This window comes from Terrapene carolina, unplaced genomic scaffold, assembly GCF_002925995.2.
Source record: "Terrapene carolina triunguis isolate 2854851 unplaced genomic scaffold, T_m_triunguis-2.0 Scaffold95, whole genome shotgun sequence".
Taxonomy (NCBI): domain Eukaryota; kingdom Metazoa; phylum Chordata; order Testudines; family Emydidae; genus Terrapene; species Terrapene triunguis.
In genome coordinates, this window is record NW_020664446.1 from 22871604 (window position 1) to 22897250 (window position 25647).

At 37.4% G+C, this 25647-nt stretch overlaps 1 protein-coding gene across 1 annotated transcript in view; it reads left to right on the top strand.

Moving 5' to 3' along the window:
• The window catches only part of DOCK1 (dedicator of cytokinesis 1), a 530692-nt gene that overhangs the window by 445299 nt on the left and 59746 nt on the right, over nucleotides 1–25647 (top strand). Inside the window, exons 39-44 of the mRNA XM_026650862.1 lie at nucleotides 10524–10613; nucleotides 14712–14816; nucleotides 17569–17710; nucleotides 17929–18007; nucleotides 20162–20246; nucleotides 22337–22423. Of these exons, the coding sequence (XP_026506647.1) occupies nucleotides 10524–10613; nucleotides 14712–14816; nucleotides 17569–17710; nucleotides 17929–18007; nucleotides 20162–20246; nucleotides 22337–22423 (588 nt within the window). The remainder of the gene's footprint in view (nucleotides 1–10523; nucleotides 10614–14711; nucleotides 14817–17568; nucleotides 17711–17928; nucleotides 18008–20161; nucleotides 20247–22336; nucleotides 22424–25647) is intronic.

The following is a 25647-nucleotide window of genomic DNA, read 5'->3' on the forward strand; positions in this document are numbered from 1 at the left end:
ATAATTGTGCACATGCTGGGGGTGGGGAGGAGTGAAGCATCTTATTTTGAGAGGGTTCATTGGCAATTGTGGCTAATGCAGTCTGTTAGCTATCTTTGTTTTTTCCCCCTTTGTAACAATCAAATTAATTATCTAGAAGAATGGATGAATCTCAGGTTGGTATCTTAAAGAGGTAGGGAGGGGAGAGGTCAGAAGGGAATATTTCATTGGAATTGCTACTTTACTCTGGATGAATATGGGTTTGACATTGGCTCATTTTTTGGTGTGTGTCTGTCAGTTTGTCTAAATTGGGGCGGGGGGGAAGGAGAGGGAAGACACAGTTGGTGGCATACCATTCGTTGGGCCTTTCTTGCACAAAATGGCAGACTCATCATCAGAATGTTCCAGGTACACATGTCTATGTTGTCACCGTTTATTGTACAGTTTATTGTACAGTTCATTTTTACAAGAATGAATTGTTGTTCTGCCAGCTCAGCACTATGCAAGCATATTTTTAATGGCTTCGTATTGGTTTGGATGAAACTCCATTATAGTCTATGCACTGAAAAAGCCAAATATGGTCACTTTATATTACCTTTATAAATAGTTAATAAATGACAATATATATTTTAATAAAAGATTAATCTTCTAGATTGTTATATAAGCCTCCAGGTGTGCTTATAACCATTGATAAGGTATGCTAGTCATGTATATAACATACTTGTAACCTCTTATTCACCCTCTATCAACCATTAATAAATTGAACCTTAATACAAATCATGACCAAAAATATATTTTAATTTTCTTTGCGGTATACATTTTTTGGGGCGGCTGGTAGAAAGGGTTTGTTTTTTATTGCATGTTATAATTTCACCCTTGTTCCTAAATAAATTACACTTTTTTGTTTTCAATGGCCTAATTTCCTCAGTAACTGAACACCTGCAATTCCCCCCGACTCAGTGGGAGCCGAACTTCTGAAAATCAGGCCACTGGATTTTAACTTTAAATTAAACCAATAATGTCCTTTCTCCTCAGCTGCATGTGAAACAGCCAAGCTACTTTAAAGTCGCACTTGCCCATTTCTGCTACTTTTAGAACTAATGAGCTGTTTATGAACAGCAGGCAAAAATACCTGCTGTTTACAAACGTTCATCCTGTGCAGCATTACACAGTCAGGCATCAAAAGCTTGAGAGAATACTGTTGGATTGAATAACCACACATAATTTGAACATACTGTACTGTCTGTTGTATAGTTCAGAAGTGAGAGAGGGAAGTAAATGTCCGCTTGTTTAAGAACTGCTGAACAGCCTATATTTTGCCCCTTTCACTTATTTTTGGATAGTTGTAGAATATCACTGTGCCCTGAGGTTAATAAACTCATGCAATCTTGGACTAATGTGTAAGGCAAATTCCAAAGACAAGCTACCTCTCAGTGGAGAATGTACTGCTATTAGACCTTCAGAGTTAGGATCCAAGTCCAGAGAAATTCAGAATTAAATATTCTCTTAATGTATTGGAGGGCTGCACTAAATACCGTATTGGCTATAGTACTTAGGCGTAGCAAGCTAAAACAGAATGTCAGCTTTAACTTTGCATGTCTTTGTTTTTGTAGTTTGAGACAAGATTAACATTTTGGAATTTAGTTTTTAAATTCCCGAATACATTTGCCTTTTTCTTGTATTTGACCTTCTATCCTGCAAACATTTTCTTTTTTCTGACTGGTTGATGTTCTCCTTTATTCTTGAGCATGCTTACCATTTTTCTAAATAATTATAGTATTTTGCTCCCTGTCTCTTCTTTCTAAGCTGTTTTTTTCTTAACCTTCCCATTACTCTTCTAATCTCTGTCCTTTCCAAAGTAAAATGCAATTTCCTCCAGGTTTCCTATGAGCCTTCATATCTTTTTCTTCCTCTCCTAGATAATTATCCTTCACTTGTTTTGTACTTTTTGCTATCATCTTTTGGTTTTCCCCCTAAATGGCCTTGTGTTCAGTTTTATCATGTCAGTCTAACCTATCCACTGAATCTGCCCTCAATTGTCTGGAATTACAATGTTTGGCTAAGGTCTTGTAATTTTCCATAAAGCCCTTAATCCAAGGACTTTCCTGAAAATGTAGGCTGCTCTGTAGCATGATGACAGTAGAAAATAGAATGGCAGTAATAAAAGAAAAATGTAGTCCATGTGGAGAAGTTGATGTTAGTCAATGTTAAAGAACCACTGAAGCCAAGAAATAGTCTAGAGGCACTAGTAAAAATAATATATATTTTATAACCCAATTTATGTGGTCTCTGCAACCATTTTCAACAGAAGCTGTGGAATGCCTGTTCCTATTCCTTTTTAGTAAAATGTACAACTTCTTGAACATGTTTTAAGGTTAGAGCTGGATATTATGGATATACAAACCAATAAACATTTTTCACAACTATTTCATAAATTAAAAATGTTGGCCTCAGAAGCGAGCAATAAATAAATAAATTCACACTGCTGATTGATTTGATAAAAATCATGCTTTTGCTGGATTCACAGTAATTAAAGCATAAGTGGTATATCTTGTGATGGCAAAAAGCTCAGATGTCTGTTGCAGCTCACGTGATAGCCTTTCTCTGTGAAATTTATACCTGTGCAGAGGGCCAGTGCAAGGTCGGTACACTGCTTAAGTCACACTTAAGGCTTTAAATAGGAATTAAGTGGTGCCTAGGCCTTGTATGAATTTTAGACCAGGACAATATATTCAAGAAAATGAGGGATACAACTAAACATTTTATATTCTTCATACCATAAACAATAGGGAAAGATGTGCTTACTGTGAACGATAACTAGATGGATACGTCCTCCTTTCACTGCCTCATCCCCATTATTTTTCATTTCTTCAAGACTAGATTACTTCCCTTATTACCTGTCTGTCCCAGGCCCTATATTCTGATTTCAAAAGGCTATTATTACTTACATATAGTGTAGTATCTAATGGGCTACATCTGCTCCAGTCAGCAGTAATTAACCTTCAGCTCCCTGCCAGGTTGCAACGACTGCTCCCAAGGTGGGCAACAGAGAATTCTGCCACCCTGTTCCAAGGGTTCTCAGTAGGCAGGTTTGTGTCGACAAAGGCGTGTGGGGAGGGTAGCAAGAAGTGAGAGGAACTATATACATTAGGGATGGGTTTAATAATGTGATATGTTACAAAGAATTGAACATGATGCAAAAGATAAGAGTAAACCACTGAACAAATTCAAATAGGAGATTTAAATGGTCAAAGCAGCTGGAGGAGGAGATTAATTTTAGGAGTAGCTTTTTGATGAAACTGAGGGGGTGGAATGAAATGAGATGCATGGAGGCCAGACAGGAGGAAGTTGCAAGACAGAAGGACTTTAGAGGTGATGAAGAGGAGGAAACAACAGTATTTAGAAAGAACCTGGAATAGTCTAAGGTTATGGAGAGGGAAAAGAGAGCAGAAAGCTTTTGAAGGAAAGTTGAGAAGTTCAGTTTTCACTCTTTTGAGGTTGTCATAGTTGAAGGATAATCTGGGAGGAGACATCAGAAGGACAGTCAGCAATCCAAAACTGCACAAAGATAGTTTAGGTAGACAGATAGAGATATGTAGTGTTCAAGATAACCATTTATACGAGAGCTATATTAACTTTCTGTTTAGTAAAAGGAGCTGCAGATAATCTCCAATCACTAAATAGAGCAGATTCCTGTGTATTCTACTGAAGTAGCATGTATTAAATGTTTCTTTACAATAATATGATAAATTGTCCTTTACATAATTTGCTAAATTGCAGTTTTACAAAGATTGATACAGCATGAGCAGATGAATTTTCCTTAGGAGAGGGTAGAAGAGGATGGGATTAAGGACAGAACCCTGGTGCACACCAATGGATAACTAAAGAGAAGATGAAGAGGAAATGCTGGGTAGAGAGGTAGAAGAAGAAAGAGGGCATCAGAATCACTAAAGCCCAGGGAGAGAAACCTGCAGAGGAGGAGAAGGGGTGATTGACTATTTTGACAGATTGAGGAGGATGACTATGGAGTGAGACCATCTTATGGAACTCTTTTGAAATGAATCTAGTCAGGTATTATTATTAGAGGGTTTCTAGACACCTTCCCATCAGTGTTTATGACACACGTTAAATCCAGTGTTAAGAGCTGACAAAGAATGTATTTTTATCATTGCATTACATATGTAAGCTTTTTTAGAAGTTTTATAATAGCTTCTGGAACTTAGGTACAGTCGTTAGGACTCTCCTAAGATTTAGCAGTATTGTGAACTAATATTCCTATCTTGGAACATTATATTTTTACTTATCGTTAACTCAGCCAGAAGTTAAATAATATCATAACTGATATCCATTTCTATTGCTAAGGAACCTTTTTAAAGCATATGAAACTAGACTCCATAGCTCTTTTCAGGCTGTGACTATTTCATGTGAACTTTAAAATTAATTTAATTATAGGCTATTCGATAAAAAGAATATCCTTTCACATTCTCAAAGGCTTTCCCATAAAAGGATGCAGTCAGAGTCCTGTATATGCCACACAACTGAATTCAGGGGGACACTTTTTTCCTCATTCTTTCAACAGAAGAGTGGCGTTTTCCCTATAAAATCAGAACCCATTCTCACTTGTATGCTATCCAGATCAATTGTTTCTTGCATTAAGGAATCATGCATCAGACAAGTACTATATACTAGCTCCCTTTCCCATTACAGCTCATTTCTCTAAAAGACTTACCATGTCCTAGGCAAAGCTGGGAAAAGTTCCAAAGCAAGAAGTCTGTGAGGAAGCAGATTGGGTATTACTGACCTTCAAGAATATTTATAGATTTCAGTTAACAGAATCTTTTGTCACAGCCACACTGCCCTCATCCAATATACATTAGCTGTAGTATACACAAGGGAATTTTTCTGAGAGTTTGCAGTGGATTTTAGGTGCACACTTTACTTGAAGATGGATATCTAAAACCCTCACAATGTTAGAAAAATTGTAAGGATCAGTTTTATGCTTAAATTTTCTTCTCCCTGCCATGATGGTAGCTCTCCCAATTCTTGTTGAGAAAGTAAAGGAGGGGAAAAGGCAAATGGTTAACTGACTGTGGGCAACTGGAATTGAGGGCACTCAGCAACACACAGATTGGAAGGTAAAAACCTCTTCTTACTCCCTCGCTATATGACAATTGTGATATGATTTCCGCATCGAGTCAAAGCTGAGCATGTAGGGGTATAGTGGGATTTATAGGAAGTTCTCAATGACCAGCAGCAAGTCCTTTCCTTTTGGTCAAATTACTTCCACAGAAAGGTACCAGTGTAGACACAGGAAGGAAGTTAAAAGAATTTTGTCCCACACTTACAGTTTTAACAAGAAAACTAAGCAAAACTTATTTTTAGTATTACAAAAAATGATTAGAGAGACAAGGTGGGTGAGGTAATATCTTTTATTGGACCAACTTCTGTTAGATTTAGAGACAAGCTTTCAAACTTATTCAAAGCTCTTGTTCAGGTCTGGGAAATTTACAAGGTGGAACAAATTGTTTAGTATAAGTAGTTAACATATTTTAAGGGAGCATTCAAGGTGAAGTGGACCATTAACACCTCTCCAGTGTGGGCGGAAAGAAGGGGGAGTTAAGGATGCTATTAAAGTAGTTTTAGTATTTCAAATCAGAAAATGAGGTTGTGTCTGAGATTTTTTTCCCCCCATTCAGGTACAATTGTAGTTAAGTGAATTGTTTCTTCAACAGAATGGAAGAAGGCTGAGGTTGTTTGACTGCAGATATAAAGGAGAGTCTCTGTTATAGTCTATATCATATTGAATTTTGGGATTCATGTTTAAGCTCTCCATGCTGTAACAATAGTTTATTATTAATAAAAGTATTATTAATATGATTTGTATTACAGTTGCTTCTACGGGCCCCAACTGCGATTTTACATATTTGTATTTATTTTATATAAGTTGCCCATCGTAGTCGCATCTAGGTTCATCAAATCCTTAAGATCAAGCATTTATAATTAAGAGTATTCTCTAACATCAAATATACTGCTACTGTCTGGATTTAATAGGGACATCCATCTGTCAGTGATCACTTCATAATTGCTATGTAATTATTTTTCCAAAAGCCTGGTTAATTAAATAGGCCTATCTCTGTGCCCAAAAGGCCACCAGACTCTAGCTCTGGTGAGCTGCCAGAGAAAGAGCAAATTCTCCAGGCAAAGAGCCTCTCGGAGAATGACTTGTTTCCAATCCTAGAGAGTTTTATCCCAGGAACTGTCAGTAGTAGTACCACAGTCAAAGGAGCTATGCCAGTTTACACCAGCTGTGGATCTGGCCCAATGAGTTTATATTAAATGACACCATGCATTTATACTGAAGCAACACTTCTAGTTACTGAAGGTAGATTGGGAATATGCTGCTAGAATTATTGTTCTGATGCAGAGTTCAATAAAAGGACTGAATGTGCTTCTTTATAGTATTGGTATGATTCCAAAATTATTTAGAATTACATTTATTTTAAACCTGAAGTTTTTTGAAAACTATTTGATACAGATCATCTGTCACTTTAGATCTGTCACTAAAATGTTTTCACAAAAGCAGAAGCTAGTGATCCTCCAGTTTTGGAGACTGACTAGTTAAGTCTAGAGCAACCAAACAAAAAAACGTGTGATGAAAATTAAAGTTAGGGTATTTTCTTTGAAACAGACTTGTACAAAAGATGTTATGGATGACTGAAGCTGTAAAGAAGTATTAAACATTAAGAAAAGTTCAATGCTTTAAAAAGAATTCTACACTTGCTGACTTACCACACTACAATAAATATTAGTTTTGGTTTATATACATTTGCAGGATATTGTTCCTATGAGTCAGAAGAAACTTAGTCTAAAACATAAAAAGTGCAAGACTATATTAGATTTTTTCTAATTGTTCCTCAATTATTGTAGCCATATCTTCTGGTAGTCAGAGGTTTCGAATCACCCCAAGCATGGGGTTACATCCTAGTCATTGATGGATCTATGAACTTGTCCAGCATTTTTTAACCCAGTTATACTTTTGGCCATCACAACATAACCTGTGGAACTCATTGCCATGGGAATTGTGCATTGTGTAAAAAAGTATTTCCTCTTGTTTGTATTAAATCTGCTACCTATTAATTTGATTGGGTGACCCTTGGTTTTTGTATTGTGTGATGTATAAATAATGCTTCTCTATTCACTTTTTCTATACCATTTATGAATTTATAGAGCTCTTTCATAGCCCCCATAGTTGTCTCTTTTCTAAACTGAACAGCCCTTATCTTTTAGTCTCTCCTCACATGGAAGCCATTCTATTCCCTCGATCACTTTTTTTACCCTTGTCTGAACCTTTTCCAGTTCCACTGTATTCTTTTTGAGATGGGGCGACTGGAACTGGACACAGTATTCGAGGTGTGGGCACAGCATGGATTTATATTGCACTCTCCATCTTCAAAACTCTTTAAAAACATTAACTAATATTCATTCCATCCTTGTGTAATAGGTGAGTATGTTGTGATCCCCATTTTGCACAGGCAGAAACTTTGGCAAAGGGGTTAAGTGATTTCTTCTAAAATTACAAAGAGAACTGAATGTACCAAATTTTAGACCTCATGAATTCCTGGCTCCCATTAGTCCCAGACTAGGCAGCTGGCAGCAGACATTAGATTGGTGACACTGTCTCTGTTCCACATAATAGTGCTAGAGTCCTGAAAAAAGAAATGCTGGAACTCACTTATAAGTGAGAGAACCAGAAGTACTAGAACAGCCTTTTGGCTCCCTCAAACAGTGCCAACTCTCCAAAAAAGTGCCAAAATGGTGTTCCCGGACAATCCAACACAACTCGGTCCCTGCTCCTTCCTAGATGTCCCCAGCCTGTCTTCGGGGTTCTAGACCCCTTGTTTCCTACCCCACACAAACCAGCAGCAGCAATTGCTTTTCAAGGCTTCAGATCCCCTCACGACTACCCTCCCTCCCACCATCCAGCAGCAGTTTTTGAGGATTCTGGGTTATTATTTCATCCATTCCACCTTTGCAACTCTGACAGCAGCTTCTCTCTGGGACTGCAGGTTCACTGTATCCTTTCCGTCTGCAACTAGCCCCCAACCTATTTTCCTGCAGTCAGCAATGGCTTCCCTTTGGAGCTGTAGACAATGTTTTCACCCCTCAGCTCATAGAGAGCCAGTATTATATCTCTTTCCCCACAACGGACAGCAACTTATCTCTCCAGCTTCTGGCTCCCTCTTTCCTTTCCTCTCCCACCCCTCCCCCCAGCTGCTAGAGTGGTTCTTCTTCCAGGCTACGGGCGGTTGACTGCTGCCCTCAGTTCCAAGCTCCAGCAGCCACTAAGCTGTGCAGGCTTCTCTTCAGGGTTCTGGAATGTGGTAGGGTGGATGACAAGCAGGGGGTTGAGAGGTACTTACTCCCGGGTTTTGTACAAGGATGAGACCTATCAGGCTGGGGCATTCACTTGCCTTCCAGCTACCTGGCTCAGCACCATACCAGCTTGGAAGCAGTCTTGTTTATCATGCAGCCCACATGCCTACTCCAATTGCCAAGCCCCACATAAAAAAAAGGAGCATAGTGGAGAGAAGATGGGATGGGTTTGTTTTGTGGAGGAGGTGGGTAGGGAGCAAAGGAATGTTTTTTTGTGGGGAGGGGAGAAGACCAAAAATGGAAGTTGAGGAGAGAAAAGGAAGGATTGATTGATGGATTGATGGATGGATGTCAGGAGGTGAGAAGGAATAGATTTGATTTGTGGGAAGAGAAGGAATGGATTTGGATGGACACATGCATGTAGAGCGTGTTTGTCAAATAACTTTGTCTGGTAGAATTGTATGGGCTGCCTGAGCCCACAGGCTCCCAGCATGGTGCTCATACAATCAGTCACAGGTCTCTCATTTTGGCCTAAAAAGCCTCTGGGATAATATGTAGAAAAACTCAGTTTTGCCAACTCTCGTGATTTTATTGTAAGTCCTGTGCCATTTTGGTGCTGTTCTTAAAGCCCCGGGTCCCAGGATACTGTGATTACCTGAGTACCTCAGCTTTTATCTGGAAAAAAACCAAAACATTAATATTGAGCCCTTATGGTTGTGGAGAAAAGCTTGAAAATGGGACCTAAGTGTACCCTGGCAAACCAGAAGGCAAACAAAATGTGCTTAACATTTATAATTTTTTTTAAATCTCAGCACTTTTAAACCAATCTCATGATTTTGGGGTGGCTTGGCTCACTTTTGAATGTGTTTTGCGAAACTGTTCAGTTAGACCTGCCTGTTGGCTTTGTTCCATGAAATCCACAGCCCACTGAAACCTCCCACTTCCCCTCAGAACCACCTGCTTCTCCTCTAGATGAAGCTTGTTGGATGAATAAATGTCACCAGCTTTTCTTCTGTCCCTCAGCCCTTTTCATGGCTGCTCTCACGTGGGGAAGAAAAGAGACAGCTCTCTTCCACAGAAAGGTGCTGCGAGAAAGGGGAAGGGCTGGCAAGATTCAGTCAGCACTATTAGAGTTGAGAGTCGAGGTGAGCAGGTGTCCATGTAAGAGACGTCTGTGAATCAGTTTCACTGCATGCAGATCTCCCCAGGAGTGCTCTTTCTTCTTACACCTTCTAAGCAGCCAGCTCAGGAAGCTTGTGTTGCTGCATCTCAAATTCTTTCCCTGCAAGGCAGATGTCTTTGGGCAGTGACAGGGAAGCAAGTGCTTACCCCTTCGCTTTTACCCCATTTTTATGCTGCTGCTGTTTGAAGCAGTAGCCATGTGTCTTTCAGCATGGCAAGGAGGGGAGTGGCACGTGTCGAGAAGGAAAGTAGATGGCTCGGCGAGAGATGTAACTATGATTTAAAATTTAAGATAAAGGGGAATATGGAACAAATTGGTATCTAACTCATTCTGATGCTCATATTTTATTAAGTGAGATGCCAGCCAAGTTTCAGCCGTAAAGACAGGTTGTAAGGCCTGATTCTTGGATTTCTTGGTATGGGAATTTAAACATGATTCTTTCATTAGTAAAAATGAAAAATAGACATTTAAAAACATTCTTGCTATTCCTCTAAGATTCTCTGTATTCTGCGTAGATGAATGATATTGCTAGTTATTGTTAAATTATTTTGTGTCAAATCATGTGGCTCTTGAATCTCATGCTTGAAGGAGACAGAAAAGAGACAATAGAAATATAATGAATGTTTACGCAAAGCAAAAGAAGTATCTCTCAAGTGTAGCCTGCTTTATCTAATATGGATTTGTAGATTATACCAGAATCTATCAGAAACCCTGAGTTTTAGGATATCCAAGTAGACTGTAAGAGTTGGTCACACATTGGATACCTGGCCTGGCTGGTAGGAAGAGTGTTTATTTTTATTTAATCTTCGGTAAATAAAAAGATGGGCTCATGAAAGAAGCTGCCACAAATATTTATTTTGTCACATTTTATGCACAGTTGTTTGCAGGCATATCAGAATGTATTTTGCTATGTTTTGTTTAAATTTATTTTAATCCAATTTCATTGTTTGTCTAAGGTATATAATTCAGTTGCATTTTTTTTAAACAGATGTGGGAAGAGGCCATTGCCTTGGGCAAAGAACTGGCAGAACAGTATGAAAATGAAATGTTTGATTATGAACAACTCAGTGAACTGCTGGTAGGTTTCTTTTCCATTCAGTTTAAATTAACATCGATATTATCAAACAGTTTCTCTGGAATTTCACTTTTTAAGTTTTTAAAATAATATTGAAAACTCCTCTTACCTTGGTTATACTAGCCCAGTGGGAAGAATGATATACTTGGCCTCTTGGGGCAGATGTTGGCTGGCAGATTAATTAAATGACCATCTTTGGAAGTGACTTAAGTGAAAAATGTTTGTTTTTTATTTTGGAACGAAGATAATCTGTTTACAGTTTACTTGTAGTCAGAAGGAAATATGGGATTTTTTAAAAAAATAGATGGATGTATCTTGGCAAGATGTGTACATGAAAATTTCCTATCATTCCTGGAGCAATTAAAGATAGAGAGAGCTCAGACTTTGATAGAATTATTTTAAAATTTTTAAACTGTATGTAAATACAGTTATTTCAAAGGGCATCTGCATAATAACTTTACCAATAACTGTGGAGCTTGTAGCTTGTTAGTAATAATGAGGTGTACTGAACAGAGTATAGGACTGGAAACCAGGAAATTGAATTTTTTTCATCTCTGTCACTGACCTACTATTTAGCCTTCAGAAAGTCACTTAAAGTGTTGTTTTACTTTCAAAATTGACTAAGGAATGCCAGATATTTTAATTATTACTGGGCACACTAAGGCATGACTTGAAAAGATACTGGGGAAGAGAAGGCAGGCACTGATCCATTACAAAAAGTTGTGAATCACTATTGTTCTAGAGGTATATGTTGATTTTTCCTTAGCACCAGCAATACCTAAATTCTGGATCGTGAATGTGCACTTTCTAATTCAGCTTCTCATCAATCCCATTTTTAAAAAAATCTTTGTAATTTTTAAATAATAATAATTTCTTCTCCTGAAAACTTGCTGGTCTGCGGCAATAACTACAGGAGATACCATTAAGTGTTCCAGACTGTAGCCATGCTCCGAATTCTTGATCTCATTGTGAATCGCAACAAAAGGTCGAGGATTCCTTCTTGGAATCTCATCCATCAGGGAATCCATTTATGTGCAGACCTCAGGAATAGTTCATATCCATAAAGAGACTGACTGTCCAGATGTTACATTCTCTTCCTGGGGAATGCAGTTTCTTGGCTTTGTTGCTTGCCTTGAGATTATATCCTTGGCGTGCTTCTGGGTTCAGATCCATCAGATGTTCCTTCTGTGCATCATATCCAGCAAAGAATAGAGCATGGCCCAAGTGATATGTAGTCCCTTGCATATATAACTTTTTGTAACCATTCCACAGATGATTTTCTCTCATGTGGTGATCCCGCAACTCAACCCTGGTTAAGAGAACTTGCATGTCTGATGTCCACTTAACTGTTCTAACTACACTTGTGAGTCTGTCTGGTTAGAAGATGCATGTGGAGATGGTAGGATGGCTCCAGGGAAATGGCCATATAAAAGTGATAAAGCTCTATTGAAAAGTTCTAGACTCAAGAGCTATATAAAGGACACTTCTACTGCTACTTACATTTATGATGTGTGGAACAGGTCCTAGCAGGAAACCAGTTCTAGTCTAGTCTGACAGTTGAGCAGCAGTTGTCTATGTGAATGTGAAGGGGTTCCACTCACTGCAGGAGTCCCTATTGTGGCTAGGTCTGACAATTAGCTCTCGCCCTGTCTGGCACCCCATTCTGCTGGGTGATTGATCTGTGGCCCCTCTCTCTTTGGGACTTGGGATACTCCGTCTTTGTGACTTGACTCTTGGGCCAGGTAACTATATAGTCCCCTATCACTGAAAGACTGTTTTCAGGTGGTCTTCTGTTCCAATTATCCAGGTCCTGTGCCACTTCCCCTCTGGCTGGTAGGGGAACCTGGGTCCACCAGCTATTCTGGGTTCCATAGCAGGGACCCTATGACTAGCAACCTATTTCTATGATTCTGTATATAGATTCTATCATCCCTTGGCTGGCTAATTACTGTCAATCTTTAAATTGGATCATACAGATGAAACCAGAGAATAATTTTTAAATAATAGCTTAGTATTTATAAGTATTCATATATAAAAGAATTTCATAAAGGGAAACATGCATATAACTTTATCAGGAAAAGTTATTACATAAGATTTTCATCTCCAATTTAAAGCTCAAATACAAATTTTTTTGAAATTACAAAATCATTTGAAACAGTGAGTCAGCTGCAAGTAGTCTGCTGTCTGTCTAGATTTCAAAGAGAGATTTGGACAAATCCTCTTCAGTAGGAGGCATGCTAGATCTCATTCAGTACAAGAGTACCCATAACATGGACTTTGATAGGCTGCATATTTCTGCTCTCCAATCCTTGTAGCTAATGTATCTTTGCCCTCTTCTTGGCAAGGCAGGTTTAGATTTAGCTGGTCTCTCTTGTTTATACCAATCCAACTGTGTATCTCACACTGTCTAAAAGTGATTTTAGTGGTAGCTGACCATCTGTGAAAACTGAGCTAATTCTCCGACCTGTTAAGATTGTTCTGCAATGCTTTGGTGTTGGGAGTCCCAGGTTCAAGTCTTTGCTCCACCACAGACTTACTTATTTTGTTATCTTGTTATCTTGCGCAGGTCACTTAGCCTCTCTCTGCCTCAGTTTCCCCTCTCTACAATGGGGATAAAGCACTTCCTTCCTCACAGCAGTGTGAGGATAAATATACATTAAAAGGTTATGAGGTGCTCAAATACCAAGGTAATGGGGACCACAGAAGTACCTTAGATAGATATATAGAAAGATACAGGTTGCCTAAGTGGGCAGCTAAGGATCCCTCCAGTGGCACGGAGGCAACATACCCAGCCCCACAACCTTGCTGCCCTCAGAGAAGATGGCATGCCTACTGTGCTTCAAGAATTCCCAGACCAGTCCCATGATGGCAGGGTTCACAGGGGAATAAAGGTAACATACAGCCACTTCCCCCGCCCCCCTCCACCTCCCCCCCTGAGCATAGTTTGCTTGTGCACCCAGCACAGCTTGGCAGTCCTGAGGTTTAGATTCCTAATGTTTGTTTAAGGAAGAGATAAGACAATGAAAGTAATGTCCCTACCATCTTCATCTACTGGGAGGCTTTTTAAAGCTGGATCCTGCAGCACCTCTGAATACTTTTTATGTAGAGGCTGTTGTTCAAATGTTAAACATTGGACTTTAGGACATTAGCAAAATGATATTTTTTACTGCCAGTTGCAAAATTCACTTTTCCAAAGATGAACTGAGCTGTACTTGGTAAGTTGATGTCTTACAAACCAATTGCTCTCCGCCATATGATTGCAGTAATAAAGCTACCCCAGATAGAAAATGTTGTAGACTGAAATTATGTTAATAAGTACATATTGTAAAGTTATAAATTCTGTTCTCTTACCTCACATCTCATTCTCATCATTTGAGCTTACCACCGATTTTAAAAGAAATAAGGATCTGAGTTCAAATACAGATCAGTGGAGAAGCCTAATAGTCCGTGGCACATTTGTCTATGTCACAACTTTTCAATTTTATGGATGGCATCTTAAAATAGAGTCCTGTTGACCACCTTCACTCCCATTCACAATTGCATAACATTCCAGTTGCAACTACAGCAATTGTTCACATTGAAGAGTAATGCTAGGAACATATTTATATAATGTTAGCATATTTTAATGCAATTTAGCAGCTGGAAAAAAGGAGGTGAGCCAGTACCTTGAGACCAGCTAGCTCAGCAGCAAGTGCTTCCAGGATTCAACTTTGAAGCCTTTAATCTATATCACTAAGTCCAATATGGAATTTGGTACTTTTGGTCAGGTCTACTCAAGAAATTTCCAGAGGGTAGGACAACAGGGTTGTTGCAAGTCAGAATTCAAGTGCTTTGGAAAATTCCTTTGGGGAAGTATGTATTTATTCTGTCCATATTCTATATCCATTAACACAAAAGTTCACCCTAACCAGCAAGAATATGGAGGATAAATAGTTTGGCATTTTCAGATATCAATAGATAACTGGTCGAAAGATGAATAAAGGCAAAAAACACTTAATAGAGAATGATTTGAACAGAAAAACTCTTACACTGGATTCTCATCTTCAGGTGAAATCTAGAAGGAAACATTCAAGTAAAGTGTTGTTGCTGTTTACTTTACAGAAAAAGCAAGCACAGTTCTATGAAAACATTGTGAAAGTGATAAGACCTAAACCAGATTACTTTGCTGTTGGATACTATGGCCAAGGATTCCCTACATTTCTACGGGTAAATATTCTTTTTTTTTTTTTCTTCCATGAGTTACAGGTAGATCACTTGGTTTGAACAGATTTTCCTTTCATGCTGGAGAGGATTTGTAAATAGGAATCTTTTTGTAGTTATACGAAACAGATGTCAATTTTCTTTTCACTTATGACTTTGTAGAATTGTAGTAAACGGAGCTATTCTTTACAGCACATCCAGTGTTTTATAAATCTTAAGTTTTCATATAATTGGAAATGAACATGTATAACCAGTATGTTTTAAATCTAAATGATTGTCTTGCTTTTGACTGTTCCTTTAATACAGAGTGCAAATAATGATTGTCAGAGAGAACAGGTTTTTACTAGTATAATATTAGAAGGTTGTGAAGGGCCGATAAATTTAATAATTTATTTTTGTCTGAACTATAGTTACAGTTTAAAATATCTAATAAAAGTATTTTCTAATTGTTTGTGATACTGTGATGTTTACTTACATTTTGTCATAGTTCATTTGCAAATTAAAGATATTCTTAACAAAAAATTGGTAGAAGATTTAGGAATAGAAAGTAGCTGCATTGTAATTATTGTATTAAAATATAATACTTAGCTAATTGGGGATTACAGCAGGCAGATATTTCCTATTCTAATTGTTAGAATCATAAATTATGAAAATGGTAAGCTCTCACGAGGGCATGCAATCCTTACACCTGGTAAGTGCAGGATTTGTCTTTACCATATATTTTCTAGTGCTTTGTCTATGTAGTTGTAAATGCTAGTTTTGCTTATTCTGTTCTTGTGAGACATCGGCTGATCTGCAATTCTGAAACTTGACTGCTTCCCCAGAAAATAATTGGATAAACGTTTTATAAAATTCCTTCAAAACAAAACACAGGGAATGGTGAGAATAGCAGTAATCTTCAAAACTAGAATATAGAAGGTACCATAAAGTTGCTGGTAACTTCTCAGAGAGTATTATGTCTGTGATTTACTATTAATCTTGCCACATGTATATTAACATACAACAGAGTGCATATTTCCCATTATGGACAGAGTTATCTGTCAACGATTTAGAGCTGTTAAATACAACTTTGTGGAAATGATTCTACTGGGATCATAAGAGAGGCAGCAAGCTGTCTTGAATATCTGAGTACAATAGCAGTATATTCGCACATTCCAGCATCTCAGCCAGTAATACATTTGCATTCAGGAAATGTGCATAGAATACAACACACAATTTTCCAGTTGAAGCACTGTGTTATCTGTATATTCAAAGGGATATAATGGAAAGTAAGAATAGAGAGTTAACCTAGGTTTACTAATATTGGACTGATCTTTTTCTTCACAATTGAATAATTTTGTGTTATTGTAGTAACATGTTTATTATGCTTCAAAAATTGTCAAGGGTCAGCGTGTCATATCTATATATTAGCAATAAAAACTGTAATGTTTGGCTATTAAATGCATTGCTGACAGAGAAGGTTCTCAGTACAAGATTTTCCCTGTATTTCAGGGGCTTTTTTGAGTTATATGAATGATTCACTTTTAATGTATCTATCTTCATATTTCTGTTCTCAAATAGAGATAAATATTTTTCAGCTCTTGTCAATTTCAAGGAGCAGCATTGCAGAACCAAACTTAATTGACTATTATAGAAATTATTAGCATTATGCTCCACAAATCATTGTTTTTCTATTAGGTTGTTAATAATTTTTTTACAAGTCTTACTTCTGAGATGAATAATAAGATAAAACATTTTCAGATTAGATTGTTACTTTCATATCAAAATTCATTTTAATGTGTCTTGATTGCTGTAGTGCTATAAACGTATGTGCTTCCTATTATACAACATATTTATCTTTAGAATTAAGCGTATTTGTTGAATGCATAACTCAGATTTATGTTACCGGTTTATCTTAATTTTCATCATTCAGTGACACACAGCAATAAGTAGAAATGACCTAGCATTAAAATAATCATATAGAAGCTATTCTTTTCAGATAACTGTAAAATAGTAATAGAAACCTGTTGAGAGAACTAAAATGAAATCCACAGTATCTCAATCTTTTTAGAAAAGCTAAATTAGATATATCGTCTTTGGATGGTATATGAAGTGCTGTGCATTAGAGTTGAGATATAATGTGATAAGATGTCATTTTATAACTACAGACTATATGGAACTGTCCTGCTAGATGTAGCAAGAATCTCTGATACTCCTTGAATACTCATTTAATCAGAATTGTTTTTGTAAATGTGTAGACATAATAGCTAAATTCTGCTCTGATACACCATGCAAACACCATTAACTTCAGAGGATGATTTGTGGGTGCAATAGAGAGGATTATTTGGGCCAATGTTTTTTCAGATATTCAGGAAGGTGGCTTATGCACTTAAAGTTAAGAGGTACTCAAGAGCTATCCTGAATTGAGGCCTTAATTATTTGCCATAGGCCTTATTTAAACACACACTAAAGTTCAATTAACTTCAATAGGATTTAAGCCTGTGCTTGAAGTTCAATATGCGCTTAATGGCTTTACTGAATATGGATTAATTTAAGCTTTATGGATTAATTAATGCTTCAGCGCTGTGCTAAATTTTGACCATAATACCTGTAATTTGTTGTGTGTCATTCTGTTGTAAACTAGATGTTTTATATTTCTACCACTAGTTAGTAGCATTTGAAGCATCCTCCAGATACACTTTCAGAGGACTAGGATATTATTTTATTGTGAATTTACTGTGAATATTACTATATGAATTTCACTTTAATTTGTTTCCAGAACAAAGTGTTCATTTACCGTGGGAAGGAATATGAACGTCGTGAAGACTTTGAAGCAAGGTTATTAACCCAATTTCCAAATGCCGAAAAAATGAAGACAACATCTCCACCAGGCGATGATATTAAAAACTCCCCTGGTCAGTGTATCCTTGGAAATTGCTACATGCATATGCTCATGTAATCTAATCAGACTGAGAATGTGTTATTGTTGCTAAAATTGCACAGTAGTTCACTGCACTTTTTATGTTTTTATTGATATATTACTGTCTTTATGCCAATTTTCAAGAGACATTTCTCAGTTGAACCATCTCTCCTGCATAATTTAAACTCTCTCTTTTCAATTCTTAACCTGTCAATTCAGATATTCAGTGTTTTACTGTAAAACCAAAACTTGATTTACCACCCAAATTTCACAAGCCGGTATCAGAGCAAATTGTAAGGTGAGTTTTCTGTTATTTCTACCTTCTTACCAATCTGACTGAATGGCCTGCAGACAACACTTCAATTAACATAAACCCTTGTAAACTGTAATTCTTCTTCTTTGTTGTTATAGTGTGTGTTTGATTTTAAAAATAAGTTTCTATAAGCAGCCACTGAAGATAACACCGACACACAACGCTTGAGGAGGTGAGCCCAAGCTCATAGCCCAGTGGGGTTCTGATCCATAACTGGGACTGTTAGGCAGTACCACAAACCAAAATATAAATAATAATAAAAGTTACAGTAGAACCTTAGAGTTATGAACACCTCGGGAATAGAGTTTGTTCGTAACTCTGAAATGTTTGTAACTCTGAACAAAATGCTGTGGTTCTTTCAAAAGTTTACAACTGAACATTGACTTAATACAGGTTTGAAGCTTTACTGTACCGAAGAAAAATGCTGCTTTCCCTTTATTTTTTAGTAGTTTATGTTTAACACAGTACTGTACCGTATTTTGTTTTGTTTTGGGTTTTTTTTGCCTCTGGTGCTTCCTTATTGCATACTTCTGGTTCCAAATGAGGTGTTTGGTTGACTGGTCAGTTCGTAACTCTGAGGTTCTACTGCAGTTACTTCACTTCTTTGGGCTGGCTCCATGCCTAAGTAGAGGACTGTGTTAGTTGCGACATCACAGTACAGTGAATGATGTGATACTGTAGCCAAGCAGGAACCAAGCAACCATTATATTCGCAGACATGACAAGAGCTGAAAGGAGAAAAGTAAAGTATGAATTTTAAACAATATCATGCTGAATTTTCCATTTTACCTAGCTACTTATAGTTCTTCAGCCGATATTGATAAAGTTTCCAGGACCTGGCACTTAATCTTTGCAGACTACCTTTAGCCCCTGAGTAGAAAACCCTGGTAGTTACTAAAAACAACGGCACACCTCTGCAGTTGTAAGATAAAAAGGGGATTAGTGGGTTACAGATTGTTGCAATAAGCAATAAATCCAGTGTTTCCATTCAGTCCAGTATTTTTGGTGTCTAAATCCATTCGTTATGGATTTACCGCTTATTACAATATTTTGTAACCCACTCTAACAGATGTGCACTCACCACTCCAGGACCTCCTGCTGACTGTCTTGGGAATTAGTTTTGGGCCCTCTTCGGGTGGTGTCTTGCCGCTGTCACTCCGGCTCTAGGACCCACGTCTCTCCAAGGACCGCAGCGTCCTCCTCAATGACACAGCCCTCTGGCCATGCCACACACTGTGCCCCCCCCTTCTGGGGGACCTGCAGTCTGCTGTTCAGCTACTTCCCTTAATGGCTACTGCAGCAAATGATCAGACCACTTCCTCATGGCTCCAGCATCCTCTTTGCCCTTGCCTCAGGGCCTCAGCCTGCAAACCCCAGCAGCCAGCCAGGAGCTGTCTGTCGCTCCCTCGGTTCCTGCGTGCAGCACTGCTCTGTCCTTGGTGCTGGCAATTCTTTCAGCCCTCCAGAGACGCAGTCCTTCCTCCCTGGGCTCCCAGCAAAGAACTGAACTCTGCCCTGCAACTCCCTTTTTATATGGGCCTGCTTGGCCCTTATTGGCTGCTCCCTTCAGCCCTTGCTGTCCCCAGTGCAGTCTCCCTAGGGCTCCTTTTAACCCCTTTTCTGCCAGTGAGGGGCAGGCACCCCATCACACCCACTAACCTCCTCTTTTTGTCCTATGACTGCAGAAGTGTTAACAGGCCACTCTACCTTGAATGGTCCCTTACATGCTAACTTCTTATAATAAACAGTCTGTTCCACCTTGTATTTTGTTGTGATGCTGGGAGTTCCTTTCCCAGACCTGAAGAAGAGCTCTGTATGGCTCGAAACCTTGTCTCTCTCACCAGCAGACGTTGGTCCAATACAAGATAAGAACATAATGTTCTTATCTTGTATTGGACCAACGTCTGCTGGTCCAATGACCTCACCTACCTTGTCTTGCTAATATCTTGGGACCGACATGGCTACAGCTACACTGCATCCATACATGCCTGCAGGCTCAGAGCCCTGGGGCAAACTGTGACTCTTCTTCCTTATTAACAGAGAGGTTCAGCAGTATTTTATTTAAATGATCTGACGACTAAACATGTTGTTAATACAAAATGTTTGCAGTTATGCGATCTGTTTGTTTTTTTTAATTCAGTTTCTATAGGGTGAATGAGGTCCAACGATTTGAGTATTCACGGCCTGTCCGAAAAGGAGAGAAAAACCCAGATAATGAATTTGCGGTAATTTTTTTTCTCTTTTGTGAATGCAGGATAGCTGTTATGTTTTGGTTTGTTGGTGGTTGGTTGATGTTTGTAACTGCAATAAAATGGGACTGAATTTATTATGAGTGCAATGAAAACGACATGTATCATGAATTTTGTTTTATAGCACTAAGAAAAATGAACAAAGCTGTTTTAGTCTGTTGAACACTTGACCACTTTGCAGGAGAAATACAAAACTGTCAGGCCTTAAAATGTAACCATCCTTCACTGAAAGCTGTCTTACCTTAAGGATCCCAGCCAGGCATCCTTTAAAATCAGTCTTTGCTACAGCAATACATATTTTACAAAGCCATATGGTTCACCATATGGTCAATAAAGCTCTCTCTCTTATCCCAGCCTGTGACCACCAAGTTGGTTACAACAAGCCACAAAATCAAGTGCTTTCCCCTTCCCTTCCCACCTTATTCATGGTATAGGAGGAAGAATAATACTAACAGTACTTTGTACTTATGTATAATTTTTCAATTGTAAATCTCAATTTTCTTTAAAATAATAGGCTCCTTATGCCTTTGAATATAGCTCAGTGGTTTGAGGATTGGCCTGCTAAACCCAGGGTTGTGAGCTCAGTCCTTGAGGGGGCCATTTAGGGATTTGGGGATTTAGTTGGGGATTGGTCCTGCTTTGAGCAGGGGGTTGGACTAGATGACCTCCTGAGGTCCCTTGCAACCCTTATATTCTATGATACTAGCTGAATAGACTGGAATTGGTTTACTAGAGCAGAGAACTGTGAACAGCTTCCCCAGTTTCATTGTCCATTTCACCATTTGCTCCGAATACAGAGCTGCAATCTTATGTCTCCATACAAGCTAGCCAATTTTAATCTGCTGTGCTTTGAGGGGCTGGTGTGTTGCGAAACTCCAGATTGTCGTTGCAGGCAGAGGATACTTACTCAGGGTTTCCCCCTACCAGGCCAGCCTAACCTGATTCACTTGACAAGCCCTGTGCCACAGCTGTCTGTTCTGCTACTCACAGTAAACTTGGCTGCTAATCAAAGTGATCCCAGATGAGATGAAAGAAAATGCTCCCATCATCAGTGAATGATGCTGGTGCAAAAACCAACAAAGATGTTTTGGCGAGATAAAGTGCTACAATGTACAATGCATCTTGATTTCCAATTTAAAAAAATTAAAATAACTAAAACACTTAGGAGCTTAGGGCTGGATTTTTAAAGGCACTTAAGCACCTAATGTGATTTTCAAAAGCACCTAGGTGCTTAACTCTAGGCATCTGGTTGCTTTTGAAAATCCCACTAGGCACCTGAATACCTTTAAAAATCTGGCCCTTGTGTCCTATTAACTTTCAATGGGACTTAGGCTCCTAAGTGAGCTCGGGGCTAATAAAAGACAGCCATGCCAATATATTCCCCATTTAAAATGGGGAGGCAGGGCCAGATAAAACAAAATTAGGTAAAGAAACATTTTCATCATGACTTTAACATTTACAGATATGAGAGAGCAATAATTAAAACAATAATTTCTTTTAAAATTGAAGACAAAGATGTTTTAAGATTAGGCTGCTTCTCCTTGCACTTAAACTCACTGAGATTTTTGATGAAAAATACAGTCTGTAAAGCACTTTTTAAGGCACTAATGTGAGAACCCTAAAGGTTACACCTGGGAAACTTGTTTTCAGCTATATTTAAAATTGTCAGAGAATGGAGTGGAGGATTTCTGTAGACAGATAAATTTGTTCCTGAAGTCTGTCATCCCACTTTGTTTAATGTGCTTTTCACATGCAAGACAGATTAGTTGGAAAATGACAGTTCAACAGAAGCAGGTGGAGCTTTTACATAATGTTACCCTTCAGTTAAAAGACCAATGTTTGACTGTTAAATAGCACATTAGCTAGCATATTGAGTCCAATCTCGCCACAGACATAGCCCTGAAATACACATACAGATTCCATTTGCAATTTTTTTTTTTAGCTTTGTAATTTCTATACTGCTGCCGTTCTTCTTTCTGATAATGAATTTGTAGATCTTTGGTTAGGATAAAAGCTATCAATCTGCTAACATGCTATTTCTAACCTTTTTTATGTTATATTTGCAGAATATGTGGATTGAGAGAACCATCTATGTGACAGCATATAAATTACCAGGGATTTTAAGATGGTTTGAAGTCAAATCAGTTTTCATGGTAAGGACAAATGAGGATGAATTTACTGAGACTACTTAGAACTTTTTTTTCCCGGTTACTGAATATATGCAGTGTATATTACTCTGCTTAACCTCAAAGTCTAATCAGTGGAACCATATGTAACCTACTAAAGGAATGGGGACTTACCTACCAACTTTTCTCATCAGGAATACTGTTGTTTATTGATTAAGGTGAATGCTCAGATAGCAAAAGTAGTATTCTTCCATCACTGGTACAAAAATATGAATGGTGAATCATATAAAACTCTCGGGCCTGATTCAGCAAGATTTTTCAGCACTTCTTACCTTTAAGCACAGGAGTATCCACCTTAAAATCAAAGGGATTACTCGTTCATTGCTGTATAAGTAGACTTGGAAGGATTCGATTTTTATTATTAAGTGTCAATTTCACCGTAAATACACAAATCAGCAAAAAAGTATTTCCAGTTTTAATAATAAAAAAAATACAGTTAGGCAAAGTAAGAAAAAGATACTTGAGATCTTACTTGAGTTTGATTTATGGATATTTATTTTGTACATTTTGACGTGAAGCTGACAATTTGTGTTTTAGCAGTTATAAACCTTTAACTTTTTGATTCTCAACATCTATTGTCATTAAATATTGTCTGATTCCTCCTATTGTCTGACCTCCCTATCATTTCCCACAACTGAAAATTTAAATAAAAATTGAAAAATGCTTCAAACAAATGATTTTGCACAATTATGAAAATGTTAACTGATAAGAATTTTAAAAATACTTAAAAATAAATATAATATCTGTCAAAATTATTTAAAAAAAAAAAATCTGCCAAGGGCCCTAATTTGTAAAGACCACAAAAGTATTGCTTTTTAAAAGTAGGAATTGGATAATTTAACTGTAATTTATCTAAGGGAAGACAAACTAAATTAAATTACTTGTGCTGACTAAATTTCTTTTGTAAATATTATTAGTGATTAAATGTTGTTTGAGTTCTCTCTGTTCTTTAAAGTTAGCTAAAATATGCCCTAAAAACTTCACCAAGAATTTTAACAAATGTGTACATCCGTTTTCTAGTTCATAACTAAAACTGTTTATATAAAATATATCCATAAAATATCTTACATACTAAATTAGCTGTAATTTTTAAGTTGCAATGAAAACATTGTTACTTGCTGGAGTTTTTAAATCTTCCTTGTGAGGCTTTTTTTTTTTTTTTAAAGGGAAAGAACAATTGGCATATGGTTAATTAAAAGCATTTTATTGCTCCATTGAGATTCGGTTGGACAGTTGTATTTAGATGAACAAAAGTAATGCAGAAAATGACTATGGTATCTATAGTAACAGAATATGAATGTGATGTTTGACAGTATTAGGCAACTGAATAAAACATTTTGAATTTTTTTTTTGTATTTTTATGTTTTCAACATAATCCTGATAGAGATGATAGCATTTACCTTCTCTGTTGCAAGAATTGTTTTCTGTAAAACCTAGCATATCTGATGAAAATTCCTTCACCTTCTGAGTTAAGAACACAGTCTGACAGGCCACTTCATCCACTTTGTACATGTTCACTTTTAATGCTGTGCACCTGATAGAAATGTGCATGAATCTGTCTAATGGAGCTCTTTCTATAAGCCTTTTGTAAGCAAGGATTATATTAATCACAGTTGAAAAAAGGAAACAGAAACAAAAGTAACTTAATGTTGGAGGAGAGCAAAGGATGACTTTTGACCAACTATGTAAGATCTATTTACTACAAAAGCAGTTATTAGCTGCATAAACATTCGTATCAGGTAAAACTCTAGCAGCATAATTGCAAATCTTGCACCTCTATAACACAACATTTTAATTCCTGATATAAATACTTTGGGTACATTACAGAACACAATGAATGAAACTCCTTTGAATATTTTATAAGTTGTTGATAGAACTAGAAAATTCCATTTTAAATAAAGGGTTGATGCCACATCAAATCATTGACTAGAGAGGATTAAATAATTTAATAGATGAATTAATTTATTTTTTCTTTTTGTAAATAACTAATAGCAGCTTATGATTTCCTTTAATTTGTTGTTTGAAATTATTTGCTTCACTTTTACTAATACTTCTTGGTCTGTAGATTGTTTGCAAGCAGGTTGTTGTGAGTATTTGAATATTTTAAATTTGAGCTCTGAAATTTTATTTGGACTCACAGATCATATACTGGTGTTTCTCTGTAATGAATGGATGAGCATAACTTCTAAAATCAGGTTTCTGGTTTGAATACACAGTTTTACAAGTTTGGTATTAATTTTAAAAGTTTGTGTGCACAAACTTAGTTACAGACAGAGTAATTTGTCATGAAACCTTGAATTCTAAAATAATGCTCAAAACACACTTTAAAAAATTATAATTAAAACAGACTTGATTTAATCAGATAGCAGGTGTAAGAGTGACAACTAAAGAAATTTGATTATAAGTGGCTCTCAGAAGCATGTTAAGCAACTGATAGCTAGCTAGAAGTGCTTCATTTATGCAGAGTTTATGTAAATTAGAGTGTAATCAGCTACACACTTGCATTTTCCTAACAGGCCCCAATTAACCCCCCACACATGCCTTTTCCATTCCTACCACAACATTTTTTCGATAAATAGGCTAGAACTTTAACACTCTTTAATTGAGAGACTTCCAAAATGTGGAAATCTCTCTCTCACTTAGGGTATTCAGAGGACTTGCTGGTGGTCTGTAGAGAGCTTGCTCTCCTCATAGAGAGTGTTAAATCACATTAATATGTATTTTAGCTATATTTTAAATATTTTCCAGATATTACTTTTAGGCATAACCAACTGTTGTAGTTGCCAAAAGGATGTTATCTGATCACAAATGATGGGAGGTGATCCATATGATTTCAATGGGAGGGAGGTGCATACAATGCAATCTCTCTATTAAGAACCAATGCACCTTACTAAAGAGTTTGAGGACCCCTACTTTAAACAATGAAATAACTTTAGACCATGGAATAGAATCATATAACTCGAAGGGACCTCGAGAGGTCATCTAGTCCAATCCCCTGCACTCATGGCAGGACTAAGTATTATCTAGACCATCCCTGACAGGTGTTTGTCCAAACTGCTCTTAAAAATCCCCAATGATGGAGATTCCACAACCTCCCTAGGCAATTTATTCCAGTGCTTAACCACTCTGACAGGAAGTTTTTCCTAAACCGCCCTTGCTGCAATTTAAGCCCATTGCTTCTTGTCCTATCT